At 41.8% G+C, this 18,720-nt stretch overlaps 1 protein-coding gene across 4 annotated transcripts in view; it reads left to right on the top strand.

Moving 5' to 3' along the window:
• LOC311133655 (synaptotagmin-2-like) overlaps positions 1 to 18,720 on the top strand; it is a 78,083-nt gene that overhangs the window by 48,833 nt on the left and 10,530 nt on the right. The window contains exons 1-5 of one of the 4 annotated variants that reach the window (XM_084167186.1): positions 1,503 to 1,643; positions 9,759 to 9,989; positions 10,131 to 10,291; positions 15,150 to 15,278; positions 16,771 to 16,938. In XM_084167186.1, the coding sequence (XP_084023312.1) occupies positions 9,788 to 9,989; positions 10,131 to 10,291; positions 15,150 to 15,278; positions 16,771 to 16,938 (660 nt within the window). In that variant the 5' untranslated portion in view covers positions 1,503 to 1,643; positions 9,759 to 9,787. Of the gene's footprint in view, positions 1 to 1,502; positions 1,644 to 9,758; positions 9,990 to 10,130; positions 10,292 to 15,149; positions 15,279 to 16,770; positions 16,939 to 18,720 lie in introns of those variants that run through there. The other 3 variants (XM_084167189.1, XM_084167188.1, XM_084167187.1) reach the window with 3 other exon arrangements.

Below are 18,720 nucleotides of genomic sequence, written 5' to 3'. Positions count from 1 at the left end.
TCAAACTAGAGGGGATGGGAGTGCAAGGAAATGGCAACAAATCTGTTAGAACATGAATATTGCTGTCATGTTGTCACTTTGTTATAAAAATGAAAGGATACAATAGGTTGGAAGGGTTATTTCAGCTAGAGTTAAATGGATGAGTGGATGGGATATGCAAAACGGCATTGTCTTACAAAACAAAACAATGTGATTTACCAGTAGTTTAAGCATGATCTTGACTCACATACTATAGAGCAGATTTACTTACTCCTATTCTTGTCATGTATTGTGGGACAATAACCTCAAGGCGCATTTAAACAACAAGAGAGTTCAAGTTAAGGTGACATGTTTACAAGATCCTTATCTTCACAGCTACAGAAACATGAAACAAGATCTCACGCTGGATAAATAGCATAGGAGCTGTATGATCTTGTGATGCTCTACTAATTTAGTAATGAATCCTGGCATTTAATCAAATCCTCCTGGTATCCTAATCAAAATATCATGTCAAAGGGATAATTTAGTATCCATCCATTGTTAAATCTATTGTGTGAAATGTAACAAGATATGTGTCATGATTCCACCACAGCCTTATGCTGATAACATTCTTTCATCACCTTTCAAATCCTCCCATGTAAGATATGTGTTGAGAGGAGGAGATGTTCATCAGGTGCCGTATGTATCAAGCATCTCAGAGTAGGGGTGCTGATCTAGGATCAGTTCCTCTCTGTCCATGTAATCTTATTCATTGTGATCTAAAAGGCAAAACTGATCCTAAATCAGCACTAAATGCTGAGCCACTGATCCTTCTCCACTGAACCTGCATTCCTTCTCCTGCATTTTGAAGGGGTTTCTTGGCCAATAATTAGTGATTTTAGACTCCTAATATGGCTGAATGTTTATATACGTGGTTGTTTGCTGAAGATGAGATATTGGTATACACAGTACAGTGCATGGTATTACCATTTTAACTTCAGTGTAACGTTAAATAGTTTAGAAACAGCACCCCTTTCTCAAAAATGTAGTAACCACATCCCTCATCTCCCCATTTTCTCTTTCCCTATATACTCTCCCCTCTCTCTCTTCCTCTTCTCCTCTCGTCTCTTTCTCTCTCCTTCCATGCCTCTCTTTTCTTCCCTCTTCCATCCCTTTCTCCTACCAGTAAATCAGTGAGCCATTCCACAACCCCTAAGTACAGAGAACAGTGGGTTTGCATATTGATCCTTTACAATGGCCATTCCATCAGATGCTAGACCGATGCGTAGCATACTGTGTGAGCAGCATCACAAATGAGGAGAGAGAAAGATATAGAGAGAGAGAGAGAGAGAGAGAGAGAGAGAGAGAGAGAGAGAGAGAGAGAAATAGAGAGACAATTGGATAGAATGTGTATGTTGAGGGAGAGACAGTGAGGGAGGAGAGAATTGAGAGAGGGGGGTATTTGATTGAGGGTGGGAAAGGGGGGAGACGGTGTGTACAGGAGAGAGAGAGCTAGAAAGAGAGGGAGAGTACTGCCCTGCTCTGCTGCAGTGGAGAGAAGTGAGGGGAGAGACTGCAGTCTCTGCTTATGGGAGAATTCAGGGGATGTTACCACGACACTGAAACGTTAGCCCTACGAGCCTGATTATTGGATGGGTCACCAGTGCGAATATCACATTAGACTGGTAAGACTTTCTACCTCGCTCTCATATCCTCCCTGGTAAGGATAACCAGCAGATGATATAGAAATTCAGGTCATTTTAGGACAACTTTCATAATGAACATTCTTGATTATAAATGAATCAGAATGACAAATGGTTCTGTCGTTTGAAGTTTTGACCTATGAATCTGCAAATCGTTGGATGATTTCATGGGTTTGTGTTGTGTTTGTATGGTGTGTATCTGGGGCTTCAGGTTTGCGACTAGCTAAGTGGAGCTGTCCAGTGCTGAGCTGCAGAGATGCAGAAATTGGTATGTAAGTGTACCTGCAGTACCTGCAGGCTTGAGGTAGATACTACTGACCTAGATAGAATGGATAGCTTTCTCTTCTTGTCTCTTTCGCCTTACAGCCACTAAACAAGATGAGAGTGAGACAAGGACAGTAAGCTATTATACCATTTTGGAATATAGCCTGTTGGGACTGTTATGATCAGTTGTAATGTATGATGTCCATTTGTTTTGCTGGAATCATTTTAATTTGTCATATAATTCTCCTTATCTGTTCAGATTGTCATATATCGATAAATGAGAGAGCATGGTGTAAGCAGCTATGTCTATATTAGCCATTTTCATTCTTTCTGTGATGTAAAACAATTAGTAATTTAATTGGTCAGATCTCAAACTCAATTGGCTACCATGGCTTCAGGCCGGCTGTAAGTGACTGGATATCAGACAGAGGCAATTCATCTGGATTTGATTTGCTCAGCAACAACTAGTTTGTCTCCTGTAATGTTTCAATCTGGAATTGAACACGTCTTGTGGAGTGGGGTATCGTATAGCTTCTAGCTATTTTAAGGATTTTAGAACCTTTTGAAGATGCACAGTGTACTGATTTGTGGACTATAGGTCAATGAAGACACAGGCCTGAATTCAATCCAAGGCGCGTTACAGAGCAGCGCATTATACAGCCGACAATGTGGCTTTCAAAGGCATTTTCCGGGTCATTTGCATTCACGGTAAATGCTGCACATGTCGGCTCAAATGTAATTGACTTATAGCTCTGTGCTATAAGACGCCTTGCATTGAATCCCGGCCACAGACTTGCATTGAATCCCGGCCACAGACTTGACAGAATACTGTTTTACTGTTGATGCTGACCCATGTTTCGATCATTTCACTGTCTGTTGCCACTCTAGACAATGCAGTTCCTACAGATACCATTGCCTTTATGCTTGGTATCTTAGGTAAAGAACTGTACAGTTGAACACAGAGTTTCTAAAACAATTCTGAATCATATATCTTGTAATATGTCAACTGCATCGAAACATCTCTTTACATCCCAACAATACAACAAAAAGCTGTTGGTTTGACAATGTAACATTCTTCTTTAATGGTAAAATATATACAAAATGGAGTGCACATGGTTATCTTAAGCTGTCTGGATCTAGAGTCAGTGAAGATCTGTTGTAGGCCTGTGAGTGTCTGTCTGTCTCCAGTGAGGACACATGTAATCACGGTTAAGCTCTGTGTTTGCCAGCCATGTATCCCAAATCTGTCCAATTGTCTTGCTTGCTCATTTAGATGGGCCCTAGGAATTGCCTGTCGACTAAACTGATGCAGATCGTTTCTCTTCCAGCCCTTTTAGAGGGGAATAATACACCTCTGGGAAGCTTGCTGCATTGGAGAGCCTCTCACACACAGACACATATATACACACAGATATACAGGCACACGACGTTGTTCCCACAGTGACTGTACGTACATATCCCAACCAGTAACCATGGATTACAGGCAACATCCGCACTGAGCTAAAGGCTAGAGCTGCCGCTTTCAAGGAGCTAGACACTAATCCTGACGGTTAGAAGAAATCCCGCTACGCCCTCCGACGAATCATAAAACAGGCAAAGCGTCAATACAGGACTAAGATCGAATCCTACTACACCGGCTCTGATGCTCGTCGGAAGTGGCAGGGCTTGCAAACTATCACGGATTACAAAGGGAAACCCAGCAGCGGGCTGTCCAGTGAAGCGAGCATACCAGACAAGCTAAATACCTTCCATACACACTTCGAGGCTAGCAACACTGAACTATGCATGAGAGCACCAGCTGTTCCAAATGACTTTGTAATCACGCTCTCCGTAGCCAATGTGAGTAAGACCTTTAAACAGGTTAACATTCACAAGTCCGCAGGGCCAGACAGATTACCAGGAGGCGTACTCAGAGCATGCGCTGACCAGCTGGCAAATGTCTTCACTAACATTTTCAACCACTCCCTGACCCAGTCTGCAATACCTACATGTTTCAAGCAGACCACCACAGTCCCTGTGCCCAAAAATGTCAAGGTAACCTGTCTAAATGACTATCGCCCCATAGCACTCACATTTGTAGACATGAAATACTTTGAAAGGCTGGTCATGGCTCACATCAACACCATCATTACATGTACATGTTAGTCATTTAGCAGACGCTCTTATCCAAAGCGAGTGCAAGTGCTGGTTCATTCTTTTATTTATCTTACTATTATTATATATATATTTTTTTTTTTTGGGGGGGGGGCGTTCACGAGGTGAGGAGGAGGATTATTTAAGATACTGTTTGAAGAGGTAGGGTTTCAGATGTTTTCGGAAGATGGGCAGGGACTCTACTGTCCTATCTTCAGGGGGAAGCTGGTTCCACCATTGGGGTTCCAGGACAGAGAAGAGCTTGAACAGGGCTGAGCAGGAGATACCCTCGCATAGAGGTGGGAGGGCCAAGAGACCAGAGGTGGCAGAACGGAGTGCTCAGGTTGGGGTGTAGGATTTGAGCATAGCCGGAAGGTAAGGAGGGTCAATTCCTCTTGCTGTTCCGTAGGCAAGCACCATGTTCTTGTAGTGGATGCGAGCTTCGACTGGAAGCCAGTGGAGTGTGCGGAGGAGCGGGGTGACATGAGAGAACTTGGGAAGGATGAAAACAAGGCGGACTGCAGCGTTCTGGAAAAGTTGCAGGGGTTTGATGGCACAAGCGGGGAGTGCAGCCAACAGCAAGTTGCAGTAGTCCAGGTGGGAGAGGACAAGTGCCTAAACCTGCAGGAGCGAGTCACTGCTTTCATGTTTGCAGAGAACGACAGGGTTTTGTTCAGGGTCACACCAAGGTTACTTTCACTCTGGGGAGGGCGACACTGTGGAGTTGTCAACCATGATGGAAAGGTCCTTGAGCAGGCAGGCCTTCCCCGGGAGGAAGGAGCAGCTCTGTCGTGTCGAGGTTGAGCTTGAGGTGGTGGGCCGACATCCAAGTTGAGATATCTGCCAGGCACGCAGAGATGCGTGTCGCCACCTGGGTGTCAGAAGGGGGGAAGGAGAAAAGTACTTGAGTGTCATCCGCATAGCAATGATAGGAGAGACCATGTAAGGATATGACTGAGCCGACACCCTGGACCCACGCCAATTCGCATATCGCCCCAACAGATCCACAGATGAAGCAATCTCTATTGCACTCCACACTGGCCTTTCGTGCCTGGACAAGAGGAACACCAACAGTTGAAGTCAGAAGTTTACATACACTTAGGATGGAGTCATTAAAACTCGTTTTTCAACCACTCCACAAATGTCTTGTTAACAAACTATAGTTTTGGCAAGTCGGTTAGGACATCTACTTTGTGCATGACACAAGTAATTTTTCCAACAATTGTTTACAGACAGATTATTTCACTTATAATTGACTGTATCACAATTCCAGTGGGTCAGAAGTTTACATACACTAAGTTGACTGTGCCTTTAAACAGCTAGAAAATTCCAGAAAATGATGTCATGGCTTTAGAAGCTTCTGATAGGCTAATTGACATAATTTGAGTAAATTGGAGGTGTACCTGTGGATGTATTTCAAGGCCTACCTTCAAACTCAGTGCTTCTTCCTTGACATCATGGGAAAATCTAAAAAAAATCAGCCAAGACCTCAGAAAAATTTTGTAGACCTCCACAAATCTGGTTCATCCTTGGGAGCAATTTCCAAACGCCTGAAGGTATCACGTTCATCTGTACAAACAATAGTACGCAAGTATAAACACCATGGGACCACGCAGCCATCATACCGCTCAGGAAGGAGACGCGTTCTGTCTCCTAGAGATGAACGTACTTTGGTGCGAAAGGTGCAAATCAATCCCAGAACAGCAAAATACCTTGTGAAGATGCTGGAGGAAACAGGTACAAAAGTACCCATATCCACAGTAAAACTAGTCCTATATCGACATAACCTGAAAGGCTGCTCAGCAAGGAAGAAGCCACTGCTCCAAAACCACCATAAAAAAGCCAGACCACGGTTTGCAACTGCACATTGCAACTGCATTTTTTGGAGAAATGTCCTCTGGTCTGATGAAACAAAAATATTACTGTTTTGCCATAATGACCATTGTTATGTTTGGAGGAAAAAGGGGGGGCTTGCAAGCCGTAGATCACCATCCCAACCGTGAAGCACGGGGGTGGCAGCATCATGCTGTGGGGGTGCTTTGCTGCAGGAGGGACTGGTGCACTTCACAAAATAGATGGCATCATGAGGAAGGAAAATTCTGTGGATATATTGAAGCAACATCTCAAGACATCAGTCAGGAGGTTAAAGCTTGGTTACAAATGGGTCTTCCAAATGGACAATGACCCCAAGCATACTTCCAAAGTTGTGGCAAAATAGCTTAAGGACAACAAAGTCAAGTTATTGGATTGGCCATCACAAAGCCCTGACCTCAATCCTATAGAAAATGTGTGTGCAGAACTGAAAGAATGTGTGCGAGCAAGGAGGCCTACAAACCTGACCCAGTTACACCAGTTCTGTCAGGAGGAATGGGCCAAAATTCACCCAACTTACTGTGAGAAGCTTGTGGAAGGCTACACAAAACATTTGACCCAAGTTAAAGAATTTAAAGGCAATGCTACGAAATAAAAATGTCTGACCCACTGGGAATGTGATGAAAGAAATAAAAGCTGAAATAAATCATTCTCTCTACTATTATTCTGACATTTCACATTCTTAAAATAAAGTGGTGATCCTAACTGACCTAAGACAGGGAATTTTTACTAGGATTAAATGTCAGGAATTGTGAAAAAATGAGTTTCATTGTATTTGGCTAAGGTGTATGTAAACTTCAGACTTCAACTGTATATACTATAAGCAGATAATCCATTTTCAATAGTTTACAAACCAACACTCCTTTACAGTGTATGAAAGTATTGTAAACCAACCTTCTCCAATGATGGTATTTTGCATCAGCTAATTCACCAGAGAGTGTTTGTAGATGTCAGGAGAGATGGATCGGGTGAATCTATTACAAGACTAATAGGATTTAAAAGATGCCTCTGTCATGTGAGTTGCGCATCTACTCTCTTCTCGTCATCTGCCATTACTGACTTTGTGAGTAATGGATCTACAACCAATTATGTATGTGCAAAATAGAGGAGTATGCCTGTGTCATTTTCCACCTTAGATATCCTTGCCTGAGAAAACAATAGAATAGGGACAATAGGGAGGCAGAGCCGGACAATGCACATGTGGGAACAAATAGCTCTTTATCCTACACATTGTTGAGTGGCTGGCTATAGGTTAGAGGTACCCATTTCATACTATTGTGCCATTGCTCAGCCCTGCTCAGTCCTACCAAATCATAGATGAGCATGACTCACAAAGTGTATCACCATGATCTGTAAATGTTAATCATATGCTGGTGTCACCCCTGAGAGTGACCAGGGTGTAGCTTGGAATTCTGGGAAATAATTTTTCAGACTCTAATGTACGTTCCCTACTCTCCCCTCCTGTCGCTGCCCATGAGAGCAACACAGAACTGGCACAGAATGATATGATGCTTGCTGAGGCCTGAGAGGAGAATTGATTTTGTCAGATGTTTGTAGTGTATAGAATTCCCTGAAGAAGACAGACATGTGGTTATAGTGAATGTAAACGTAAATGTAAATGTAAATAGTGTTTCATGCATTCTTATTCTTTATGATTGTGGTTTGTGATTGAGGATTGCGGTCAGATTAATGAACACTATTGTTAAAATAGCATCCATCTGGATAGATGGGTAGAAAGATAATCTATAGTATGCATTTGCTTCATGTTATCAGTGGTGGAAAAAGTAACCAGTCGTCATACTTGAGTAAAAGTAAAGAAACCTTAATAGAAAGTGAAAGTCACCCAGTAAAATACTGCTTGATTAAAAGTCTAAAAGTATTTGGTTTTAAATATACTTAAGTATCAAAAGTAAATGTAATTGCTAAAATATACTTAAGTATCAAAAGTAAATGTGAATGCTATAAATATTTTCAAATTCCATATATTAAGCAAACCAGACGGCACAAAATAATAATAAAATAAAAAAAGCCAGGGACACACTCCAACATTCAGACATCATTTACAAATGAAGCATTTGTGTTTAGGGAGTCTGCCAGATCAGAGGTCATGATAAGTACGTGAATTTGACAATTTTCCTGTCCTGCTAAGCATTCGAAGTGTACCAGTACTTTTGGGTGTCAGGCATAATAATGTATGGGAGCAAAAAGTACATATTTTCTTTAGGAATGTAGTGGAGTAAAAGTAACAGTTATAAATAGTAAAGTAAAGTACAGATACCCCAAAAAACTACTTAAGTAATACTTAAAAGTATTTTTACTTAGTTACTTTACACCACTTTATGTTATATCTTTGAATTTGCACAGTGATCTCATCCCTCACATTTTTGTGACTTGTAATGAGAATGTCCTTTATTAGACTTGAGAAGCCATTCACTGTCATACATTTTGTAATTATGAATCATTACACGATAATGGCAACTCCTGAGAACTTTTGGGGGTGCATTTGGCAATAGCCGGGGCTATTGGTCTAATATGCATTCAAAGGTGATAATTCGCAATCAGCCTCTCAATCTCACCTTCTCACAGTGTAAATTGTTTCAGTATAGCATCCATGCTAATCCTATTAGGATTTACTAGAAAGAAGATGTTTCAGTCACAAGTGCCTAATTTCAATTTGGTGGAGATCATTGTTTCAGAAGAGACATATAATCACCTTCGCCATTCCTTCAGAGGTAACAGATCACTCATCATAACTGGAAGATAGCCCTTTTTGGAACTAATTTTGGATAGGGAGCCATCATATCTATCTAGCACATTTTCCACTTCAAGTAGAATTTGTATTAGCTCCAACCATTCATTTTTGTTTAATCTCTAACTGACCGTGATGTAATGCTGTAATCTTGAATATCGACTCTCACAAGGGACTGAGGGTCTTCTTGATAGAATTTGATTCCATTTACATTTATGTATTATTAAAGACCCATTGCCATCAAAAACATGATTTTCCTGTTTCATATATACATTTCTACACTGAGGTTTGAATAATACTGTGAAATTCAAAAAATCATTATAATGCCATTTTAGTGTAAGAACTGTTTGAAAAGACCATCTGAAATTTCAGCCTGTTTGGGTGGGATGGAGTTTTGGCCTACCTGGTGACATCACCATGCAGTAAATTAGTTAATAGACCAATAACCAAGAGAGTTCCAAACCTCTCTGCCAAGAAAAGCTCGTTGTTTTTTTTCATCAGTTTTACCCTCGCCACTCAAACCACTCCCAGACAGTCCTAGAAAAATTATTGCTTGAGAAATTGTTATTTGCAAAATAAAATAGTTTTTGACCATTTTGATTGAAAACAATCACAGTAAGGTACTTAATTGTTACCCAGAAATGATTTGATATTGAGAAAAAAATGGCTGCGTTGGATCATTAAGATACTGTGTCTCATTCCTCAAACAAATGAGATTAGCTTTTTCATCCCTGAGTTAAATCCATTTAGGAGTTCATTGTACATTAAGGATGCAGGACTACTGGCTGGCATATTATACACAATTATTTTTTATTCTCAGAGTCTGAGATGTGGACTAATGTCAAGGAAGTCCTTTTCCCTACGAACCACTCCAGCCTTGTCACCGCATGTGCTGTTCTAATGTCTGACACAGCGATAAGACATTGAGTTTGGTCACAATGAGTCATTTGAGAAATAATCAATTTTGTTACTTTTGTGCATGTGTGTGTGCGTTATATTAAAGGTCACACACTTCATTGCCTGTGCTGCTGGTGATAACAACTGACTGTCCCTCTCTGTGTGTCTGTGCCTTGCCCCAGGAACTGTGTGCGTGGTCTAGTCATTGACGATGAAGTGGAACTTGTTCAAGAATAAGCCGGAGGCCATGGTGGGTCCAGAGCCCACGGGCACCGGCGCCACCATGACCGCGGCCCCAGCCGTAGCAATCGCCACCACAGTGGCTGAACCCCCAGGCAACGGCACAGAGTCCAAGAACGACATGTTTGAAGAGATCAAGAGCAAATTCTTGAACGAGATCGATAAGATCCCACGTAAGTCCTCCCTGTTTTTTTCCCACCTCTGACTCATACTCATGTACTATGCATGGAACAATGTTGGAACAGAGAAGCCAAAGGTGAAAAATCTCATAGGAGCTCAATGAATCTAACCCATATTGTGTGTTTGTGTTGTAGTCCCTTCCTGGGCTATCATAGCCATCGCTGTGGTGGCCGCCCTCCTCATCCTCACCTGCTGCTTTTGCATTATAAAGAAGTGCTGCTGCAAGAAGAAGAAGAACAAGAAGGGCAAGAAGGGAAAGGATGGCTTCAACATGAAGAACATGAAAGGGGACGAGGTACGGTGCTTCAGGCTCCGCATATAAACTAAACTGAGTTCACTAAGAACAGGCAACTCCCACAGACATAACTTATATCACACTCAGGGTTCTTATTTCATCTGAACACAAAAGTCTTGTAAAAATCTATAAGTCAAGTTACTTATTTTTTGATGATGAGAGTAGACAAACATGACTAGAAAATACTTCTGGGATAGCTGAAAGACAAACACTATATACTGTATACACAAGAGTATGTGGACACCCATTCAAATTTGTGGATTCGGCTATTTCAGCTACACCCGTTGCTGACAGGTATATAAAATCGAGCACACCACCATGCAATCTCCATAGACAAACATTGGTAGTAGAATTGCCTTACTGAAGAGCTCAGTGACATTCATCTTGGCATCGACATAGGATGCCACGTTTCCAACATGTCAGTTCGTCAAATTTCTGCCCTGCTATAGCTGACCCGGTCAACTGTAAGTGCTGTTATTGTGAAGTGGAAACGTCTATAATAATATAATATGCCATTTAGCAGACGCTTTTATCCAAAGCGACTTACAGTCATGCGTGCATACATTATTATTTTTTGTGTATGGGTGGTCCCGGGGATCGAACCCACTACCTTGGTGTTACAAGCGCCGTGCTCTACCAGCTGAGCTACAGAGGACTCAGCCGCGAAGTGGTAGGCCACACAAGCTCACAAAATAAGACCGCCAAATGCTGAAGCACGCAGCGCATCTGTCCTTGGTTGCAACACTCACTACTGAGTTCCAAACTACATCTGGAAGCAACTTCAGCACAAGAACTGTTCGTTGGGAGCTTCATGAAATGGGTTTCCATAGCCGAGCAGTCGCACACAAGCCTTAGATCACCATGTGCAATGCCATGCGTCGGCTGGAGTGGTGTAAAGCTCGCCGCCATTGGACTCTGGAGCAGTGGAAACGCGATCTCTGGAGTGATGAAGCATGCTTCACCATATGGCAGTCCAACGGACTGGGTTGGGCGGATGCTAAGAGAACGCTACCTGCCCCAATGCATAGTGCCAGCTGTAAAGTTTGGTGGAGGAGTAATAATTGTTAGGGGCTGTTTTTCATGCTTCAGGCTAGACCCCTTAGTTCCAGTGAAGGGAAATCTTAATGCTACAGCATACAATGGCATTCTAGACAATTCTGTGCTTTCAACTTCGTAGCAACAGTTTGGGGAAGGCCCTTTCCTGTTTCAGTATGACAATGCCCCTGTGCACAAAGCGAGGTCCATACAGAAATGGTTTGTCGTGATTGGTGTGGAAGGCCTGCACAGAGCCCTGACCTCAACCCCATCGAACACCTTTGGGATGAATTGGAACGCCGACTGCGAGCCAGGCCTAATCGCCCAACATCAGTACCCGACCTCACTAATGGTCTTGTGGCTGAATGGATGCAAGTCCCCGCAGCAATGTTCCCACATCTAGTGGAAAGCCTTCCCAGAAGAGTGGAGGCTGTTATAGCAGCAAAGGGGAGACCAACTCCGTATTAATGAGACGTTCGACGAGCAGGTGTCCACATACTTTTGGTCTTGTAGTGTATCTCCCAAGAGATATTAGCCTACTAAACTACACACTACATACCAATAAGGCTACCTATTTTATTTACTATGTAACCGTTTCTTTTGTCGGAGGAACTCAGGAACGTTTCTGTCAATATCTGTGTGGATTTTACCAACAACAAATGGTCATTATGCATCCCTTGGTGTATCAGTAAAATTCTTTGATCTTTCATCGGCAGCACTTAGATAACCCCCTATCCTCTCTGTTCTCTTGATATTGTTGCTGTCATCATTTTAAAATGTGTGCTGTAGGGGAGAGTGGGGTATGTTGAGCCATGTTTTACATTCAGCATCAGTATGTTAAGTGAAATATAGTATTATTTCTATCAAATATATAGATATATTTCAGGATGTTGTGTATCCCTGGAAATAATCAGAATTCGTGTAATTCAGAATTCACGTAAACATAACAGTTTTGAAAACATACCTTGTCCCATAAAAAAGTTGAGCCGCCTTAGGGTGAGTGGGGTGATGGTGTTCTGTGACATTGGGTGATGGTGCTGGTATGTTAAAGTTGAATTCATGGAATGGGGGTGTGGTATATTGTATATCTTAAATGTACAGATAATCTCTCTATCAATTCACTTATGCTTCCATTTCTTGACTAGTTGTCTGGGACATGGATGTTTTTCAATGTGCCAATTCGTAGGCAAGTTCTCTGCATTTGATGATTCTAACCCCATGAAACTGGTCCGCAAGATTCTTGATATGTTTAGCAAGCTCAGACTCCATGTCATCAGCTAAGACCTTGTGTGCCTCTGCTACCGTATCATAGCCTCTCTTTTGTACAGGTACTGTACATCAATCAATCAATCAAATGTATTTATAAAGCCCTTTTTACATCAGCAGATGTCACAAAGTGCTATACAGAAACCCAGCCTAAAACCCCAAACAGCAAGCAATGCAGATGTAGAAGCATGTTTGTTTTCTTTTTTTGTCAATGTACCCCTTCAGTGTCATTCATTCTAATTTGTATTATCTTGCTGCTGCTCAAATGGGTCTCTCAAGAACCTCAAGGGGGGCTAGACCTCTGCTTGTTTTACGTTTGTATACACAGGGCATGATGATGTCTGCTCTGACTGTAACAATAAAAATTCACGATCTTGAATTCATATGCATGACACATTGCAAAAATACTATGCATATCATGCATACAACTGACAAAATGTAATAATCATTTGTATGGGGTATGGTGGCCATTGGCTCAACTTACCCTTAGGCAAACATTTTGACTATATTAGCCCACACAGCTACAAGGATGCAATTTCATGCTAGGATTAGGGCCTCATATTGTAGCTTATAGAGACCCCAACTGATGTACAAAACAATCTTAAAACCATCTACTTTGGTTTAGATACAATAATCAAGAAACCTACAATACAATAAAGTAATTTGACTTTGTGAAAATCCGTTATTTAAACCTAACTTGCTTACCACTTTTTCCACGTGGTTTCTTCCTTCACAGACTCCATGAAATGATGATCTCTTCCTAAATATTTGGTCACGTGATTCATTTTGTGTATGGTTTCCTAGAAATAAGGGGTGGCTCAACCAACCCTTTGGCTCAACTTACCCCACTCTCCCCCACTTCATTATGACATACACTGAAAAATGACACACTTTGTTATTGGTAAGGGACTAGGCAGGCAGTGGGTAATGGGTAGAGAAAGTAATGGAGCCCTGTCATTTGTGGCATTCCAATTAGAGGATGACTGCTACAGAATCAAATTAAGACCCTACATCTGTAGGGTAAGCTGGCCTTAATGCTTAAGGATAATGGATATGGTGCCCATGGACCCGAGGAGCCATATCTCAGACAGAGCAGAATAAACAGGGGGAGGATTGTGAAAAGTGCTCCTGCTTAATTTCAGGCTGAATGTGTCCAATATCATTAAGAGGGCCCCATGCACCAGTGACAGTTAATTAAAACAATCAATTAATTGTCTCCACATGGTGAAAGATGGTCCTGGACTTTCTTTTTTTACAAACAGACAATCAGTGTGTCATTTTTCATAATCCTAGTGTTGTCGGTGTTGTTGACTGCCTACAGTACCGTGTTCGTTTTCTGTTGTGTCGTAAGTTCAAACCTCTTCCTCTCTCTGCTTTCCTCCTTCTCGCTCTGTGTCTTATGTGTGCACCGTGTTTCTTGACTGTGATGGACCCCTGATCTACGGTAGGTGGAAGGATTGTGGTGATGCTCTCTGGCCCATGGGCAGATGATGATTATGATGACGATAATGAGGGGGGTTTCATGGAATGAAAGTCATAGCTTCTTTGCTTTTCTAACATTTTTGTAATGATGGCTTGAGAATGTAACTGAGAAAGCTATTGTCTGCTCCATAAACCCCTGAGAGAAAACTGAAATGATTGAAATAACGCATATTTTATGATGCCAAACTCACCCCAATATGGAAAGTTTTGGACATAGTTTAAACGCAACCCACGATTAACACTAATAATATATGCATGTGATAAAGGGCATGATAGGCTGTTTGTGGACATGAGGATGACAATGATAACTGAATGACCAATCAATCTTAGAATAGTACTTTTCATCTGCACCCCGATTACTTTGTCACTCAATGAAGAGTGAGAACAAGAATAAAACACAGTTTTGCAGATGAAATAGTCATGCAAACTTGAACATGTCAGAAACAGGGTTACCATAACGGGCTGTAATCTAACTGAAATACTGTTTCTGCATTATGCAAATAGCCGGCTATGCCCTTTAATCGTGTAGCTACCATTTGGCTGGAATAATGATGACCTGACTTGAGAGGAACATTCCTTGGTGACACATACATTGAATAATAAAGAAGCAAATAAGATTACAGGCCCTGCTTTTGGATTCTCAGTTAGCTAGTTCATTGGGAATTTTGGGCAAAATGTAAAAGTCAGGGTAAGCGTCTTTTAGAGATTTAAAAGACAGGATAAAACAATTGTGTCACCGAAGGAAATTTTGAATTCAAGTCATTAGCTAGCAAATATCATTCCTGAGTCCCTGATTGCATTAGAGACAGGATGGTATTCCACTATGCCACCAGGTGAGGAGCAGGTAAGCGGGAGCAAAAACAAGCAGGTCCCGGTGCTACACAACGCAAGGCAACGCAACAAAACCTGCTGCTATGCAGCGCAAAGTAACGCAACACAAGCCTCCTGGAGGTCCACTGTCTGTCTGTGGCATGCTGTCTATGGTGGGTGGGCTGGGGCATCCTCCTTCTGGCTCCTACAACTAACCCCTGACCCCTCACCTCTGATCCCTGTGTCCTGTGTTCTACCACTGCAGAAACAGGACGACGACGATGATGAAGGTGAGACAGGGCTGACGGAGGAGGAGAAAGAGGAAGAGGAGAAAGAGGAGGAGAAGCTTGGCAAACTGCAGTACTCACTTGACTATGACTTCCAAGACAATAAGGTCAGTCAGTGGCCGACATTTTCCCCTTTTAATCATTGCTGGCACTGCTCATAAAAACCTGCATTAGACTGTTTTACCGTATTACAAAGTTTGCACCATTGTCAGTGTATCAGTAACACTCCATCAACTTCTAGAAGTTGAAGGCATAGTTTGTCTAAATTACAGATTTATGGATATCCAGAGAGTAGACTGGTGGACTTGGTGGTGAGTCATCCACCTAGAAATGAGTGTGTTTACTGAGCTACAGCTCAGCTTTGGCATTGTTGAGTGCAAACCAGTGGGCATGGTGGGAGCCTAGTGGGCATGCTCCAAATAGCATGCCTGAATCATCACCTCAAAGTAGCTTGAAACAAGCAACGTTTATCAACATAAACCCTTGAGAAATGTTACATTTATACATATGAGGATGATGTGGCAGTTGATTTTAAAATATTTTTCTCAGTTGCTGAAATTGTTCCTTTTTGATAGAGAAGCACAATGCTGTTTCAAGATGTGTTCTTCTTCTGCAGAAAAATGGGTTAAAGCAAGTCACACTAGATGTTCAGCTGATTATATTTTCTGTTGATTTTGGAGAGTGACTTTGATACAGTGTCCATTCTGACAATTAAAGCGGCTATAGAGCTGTCCAATTAATTCAGGGCTGATTCTTATATAAGCTTTGCAAAAAACTGCTGCTATGTAAAAACATCAGCAGAATTGCACAGCGACACTTTTGGGGAGTGACAGCTGGCAATTGTTGGAATTATGGTGGATCAAACAACATTTTCAAGAGAGTAGTGAATCGAGATCAGGGTTCTGGGAATGAGAGGGTATCTAGTATATTCAGCATCTTTGTGAATGAATAGGTAGAGTCAGTATTACAGTGTCTGCTATGCAGGATGTTGGCAGTGTGACATAAGTCCACGAGCATAGAACATTCTGAGTCATTCTGAAATAAGGAAGTCCCTCATGAGTCACTGACACAGGATCAGGGCTTGAGATGAAAATGTACATTAAAGCAGGTCCTTTCTTTCTAAATGAATCAATTAATTTAAACATAATCAATCTCTCTGTCATTCAGAGCACAATGATACTTAGTACAGGCACCCCCTTTTCAGACATGCATAACTACTGTAACATTATATTCTGTGACTTTCTTATGACATTGCAGCAAATACATTTGGCAGCTCTAGTGTGGATAGCTTGTATCTAATCTTGGTCATCTAAAAGGGCTGTGGTGATTATTGCTGGAGCTTTATGGTTGTCAGCTGACAGGCCACAAGCTTATGTAACAAGACTGCAGCATTTGTCTGCAGCAATGACAGGAAGCGTGCATTGGCAAAAATGAATACATTAATGCATGTAGGTTTCTCACCTGACTTGACACTGTTGGCTTCTCTCAGTTCATCGGCACAAATAAATACATTAATACATATTGAGATTCCCACCTGATACTGTTGGTTTGTCTCAGTGCTGTCTCTGACCCCTGAGCACTGTGCCCCTCCTCTCACAGCTCACAGTGGGAATACTCCAAGCTGCAGATCTTATATCCATGGACAGCGGAGGCACCTCTGACCCGTACGTTAAGGTCTATGTCCTCCCAGACAAGAAGAAGAAGTTTGACACCAAGGTTCAAAAGAAAAACCTGAACCCTGTCTTCAATGAGTCATTTGTTTTCAAGGTAAGTAATATCACAGTTTCTGGACGAGAACTGAACAGTAGTTAGTTGGAATAGAAAGGGCATCAATCATCCTGCAAAACTATAATGCTGAACAAATATTGTCAGGCTAGGACAGCAGAGTCTCAAACTAAATGTAATGTAACAGGTTTGGTGTTGTAAACATTTCTGACATAAGAAGCTACATGATATCAATTTTCCAAAATTAAGACTATGGTTGAAGCCTACATGTACAGTTGAAGTGTTTACATACACCTTAGCCAAATACATTTAAATTCCCTGTATTAGGTCAGTTAGGATCACCATTTTATTTTAAGAATGTGAAATGTCAGAGCGACTCACTAACTGTAAGTCGCTCTGGATAAGAGTGTCTGCTAAATGACTAAAATTAAAAAATTTAAAAATGTATGCACTCACTAACTGTAAGTCGCTCTGGATAAGAGCGTCTGCTAAATGACTAAAACGTAAAAATGGAAATAATGTTAGAAAGAATGATTTATTTCAGCTTTTATCTTTCATCACATTCCCAGTGGGTCAGAAGTTTACATACACTCAATTCGTATTTGGTAGCATTGCCTTTAAATTGTTTAACTTGGGTCAAACATTTCGGGTAGCCTTCCACAAGCTTCCCACAATAGGTTGGGTGAATTTTGGCCCATTCCTCCTGACAGAGCTGGTGTAACTGAGTCAGGTTTGTAGGCCTCCTTGCTCGCACACACCTTTTCAGTTCTGCCCACAGATTATCTATAGGATTGAGGTCAGGGTTTTGTGATGGCCACTCAAATACCTTGACTTTGTTGTCCTTAATCCATTTTGCCACAACTTTGGAAGTATGCTTGGGGTCATTGTCCATTTGGAAGACCCATTTGCGACCAAGCTTTAACTTCCTGACTGATGTCTTGAGATGTTGCTTCAATATATCCACATAATTTCCCTTCCTCATGATGCCATCTATTTTGTGAAGTGCAACAGTCCCTCCTGCAGCAAAGCACCCCCACAGCATGATGCTGCCACCCCCGTGCTTCACGGTTGGGATGGTGTTCTTCGGCTTGCAAGCTACCACCTTTTTCCTCCAAACATTATGGCCAAACAGTTCTATTTTTGTTTCATCAGACCAGAGGACATACAGTGGGGAGAACAAGTATTTGATACACTGCCGATTTTGCAGGTTTTCCTACTTACAAAGCATGTAGAGGTCTGTAATTTTTATCATAGGTACACTTCAACTGTGAGAGACGGAATCTAAAACAAAAATCCAGAAAATCACATTGTATGATTTTTAAATAATTAATTTGCATTTTATTGCATGACATAAGTATTTGATACATCAGAAAAGCAGGACTTAATATTTGGTACAGAAACCTTTGTTTGCAATTACAGAGATCATACGTTTCCTGTAGGTCTTGACCAGGTTTGCACACACTGCAGCAGGGATTTTGGCCCACTCCTCCATACAGACCCTTCAGGTTTCGGGGCTGTCGCTGGGCAATACGGACTTTCAGCTCCCTCCAAAGATTTTCTATTGGGTTCAGGTCTGGAGACTGGCTAGGCCACTCTAGGACCTTGAGATGCTTCTTACGGAGCCACTCCTTAGTTGCCCTGCCTGTGTGTTTTGGGTCGTTGTCATGCTGGAAAACCCAGCCACGACCCATCTTCAATGCTCTTACTGAGGGAAGGAGGTTGTTGGACAAGATCTCGCGATACATGGCCCCATCCATCCTCCCCTCAATAAGGAGCAGTCATCCTGTCCCCTTTGCAGAAAAGCATCCCCAAAGAATGATGTTT

This window comes from Coregonus lavaretus (genome assembly GCF_964263955.1).
Source record: "Coregonus lavaretus genome assembly, chromosome: 8".
In the NCBI taxonomy this organism is placed as follows: Eukaryota; Metazoa; Chordata; class Actinopteri; order Salmoniformes; family Salmonidae; genus Coregonus; species Coregonus lavaretus.
This window is presented reverse-complemented; position numbering and strand designations above follow the sequence as displayed.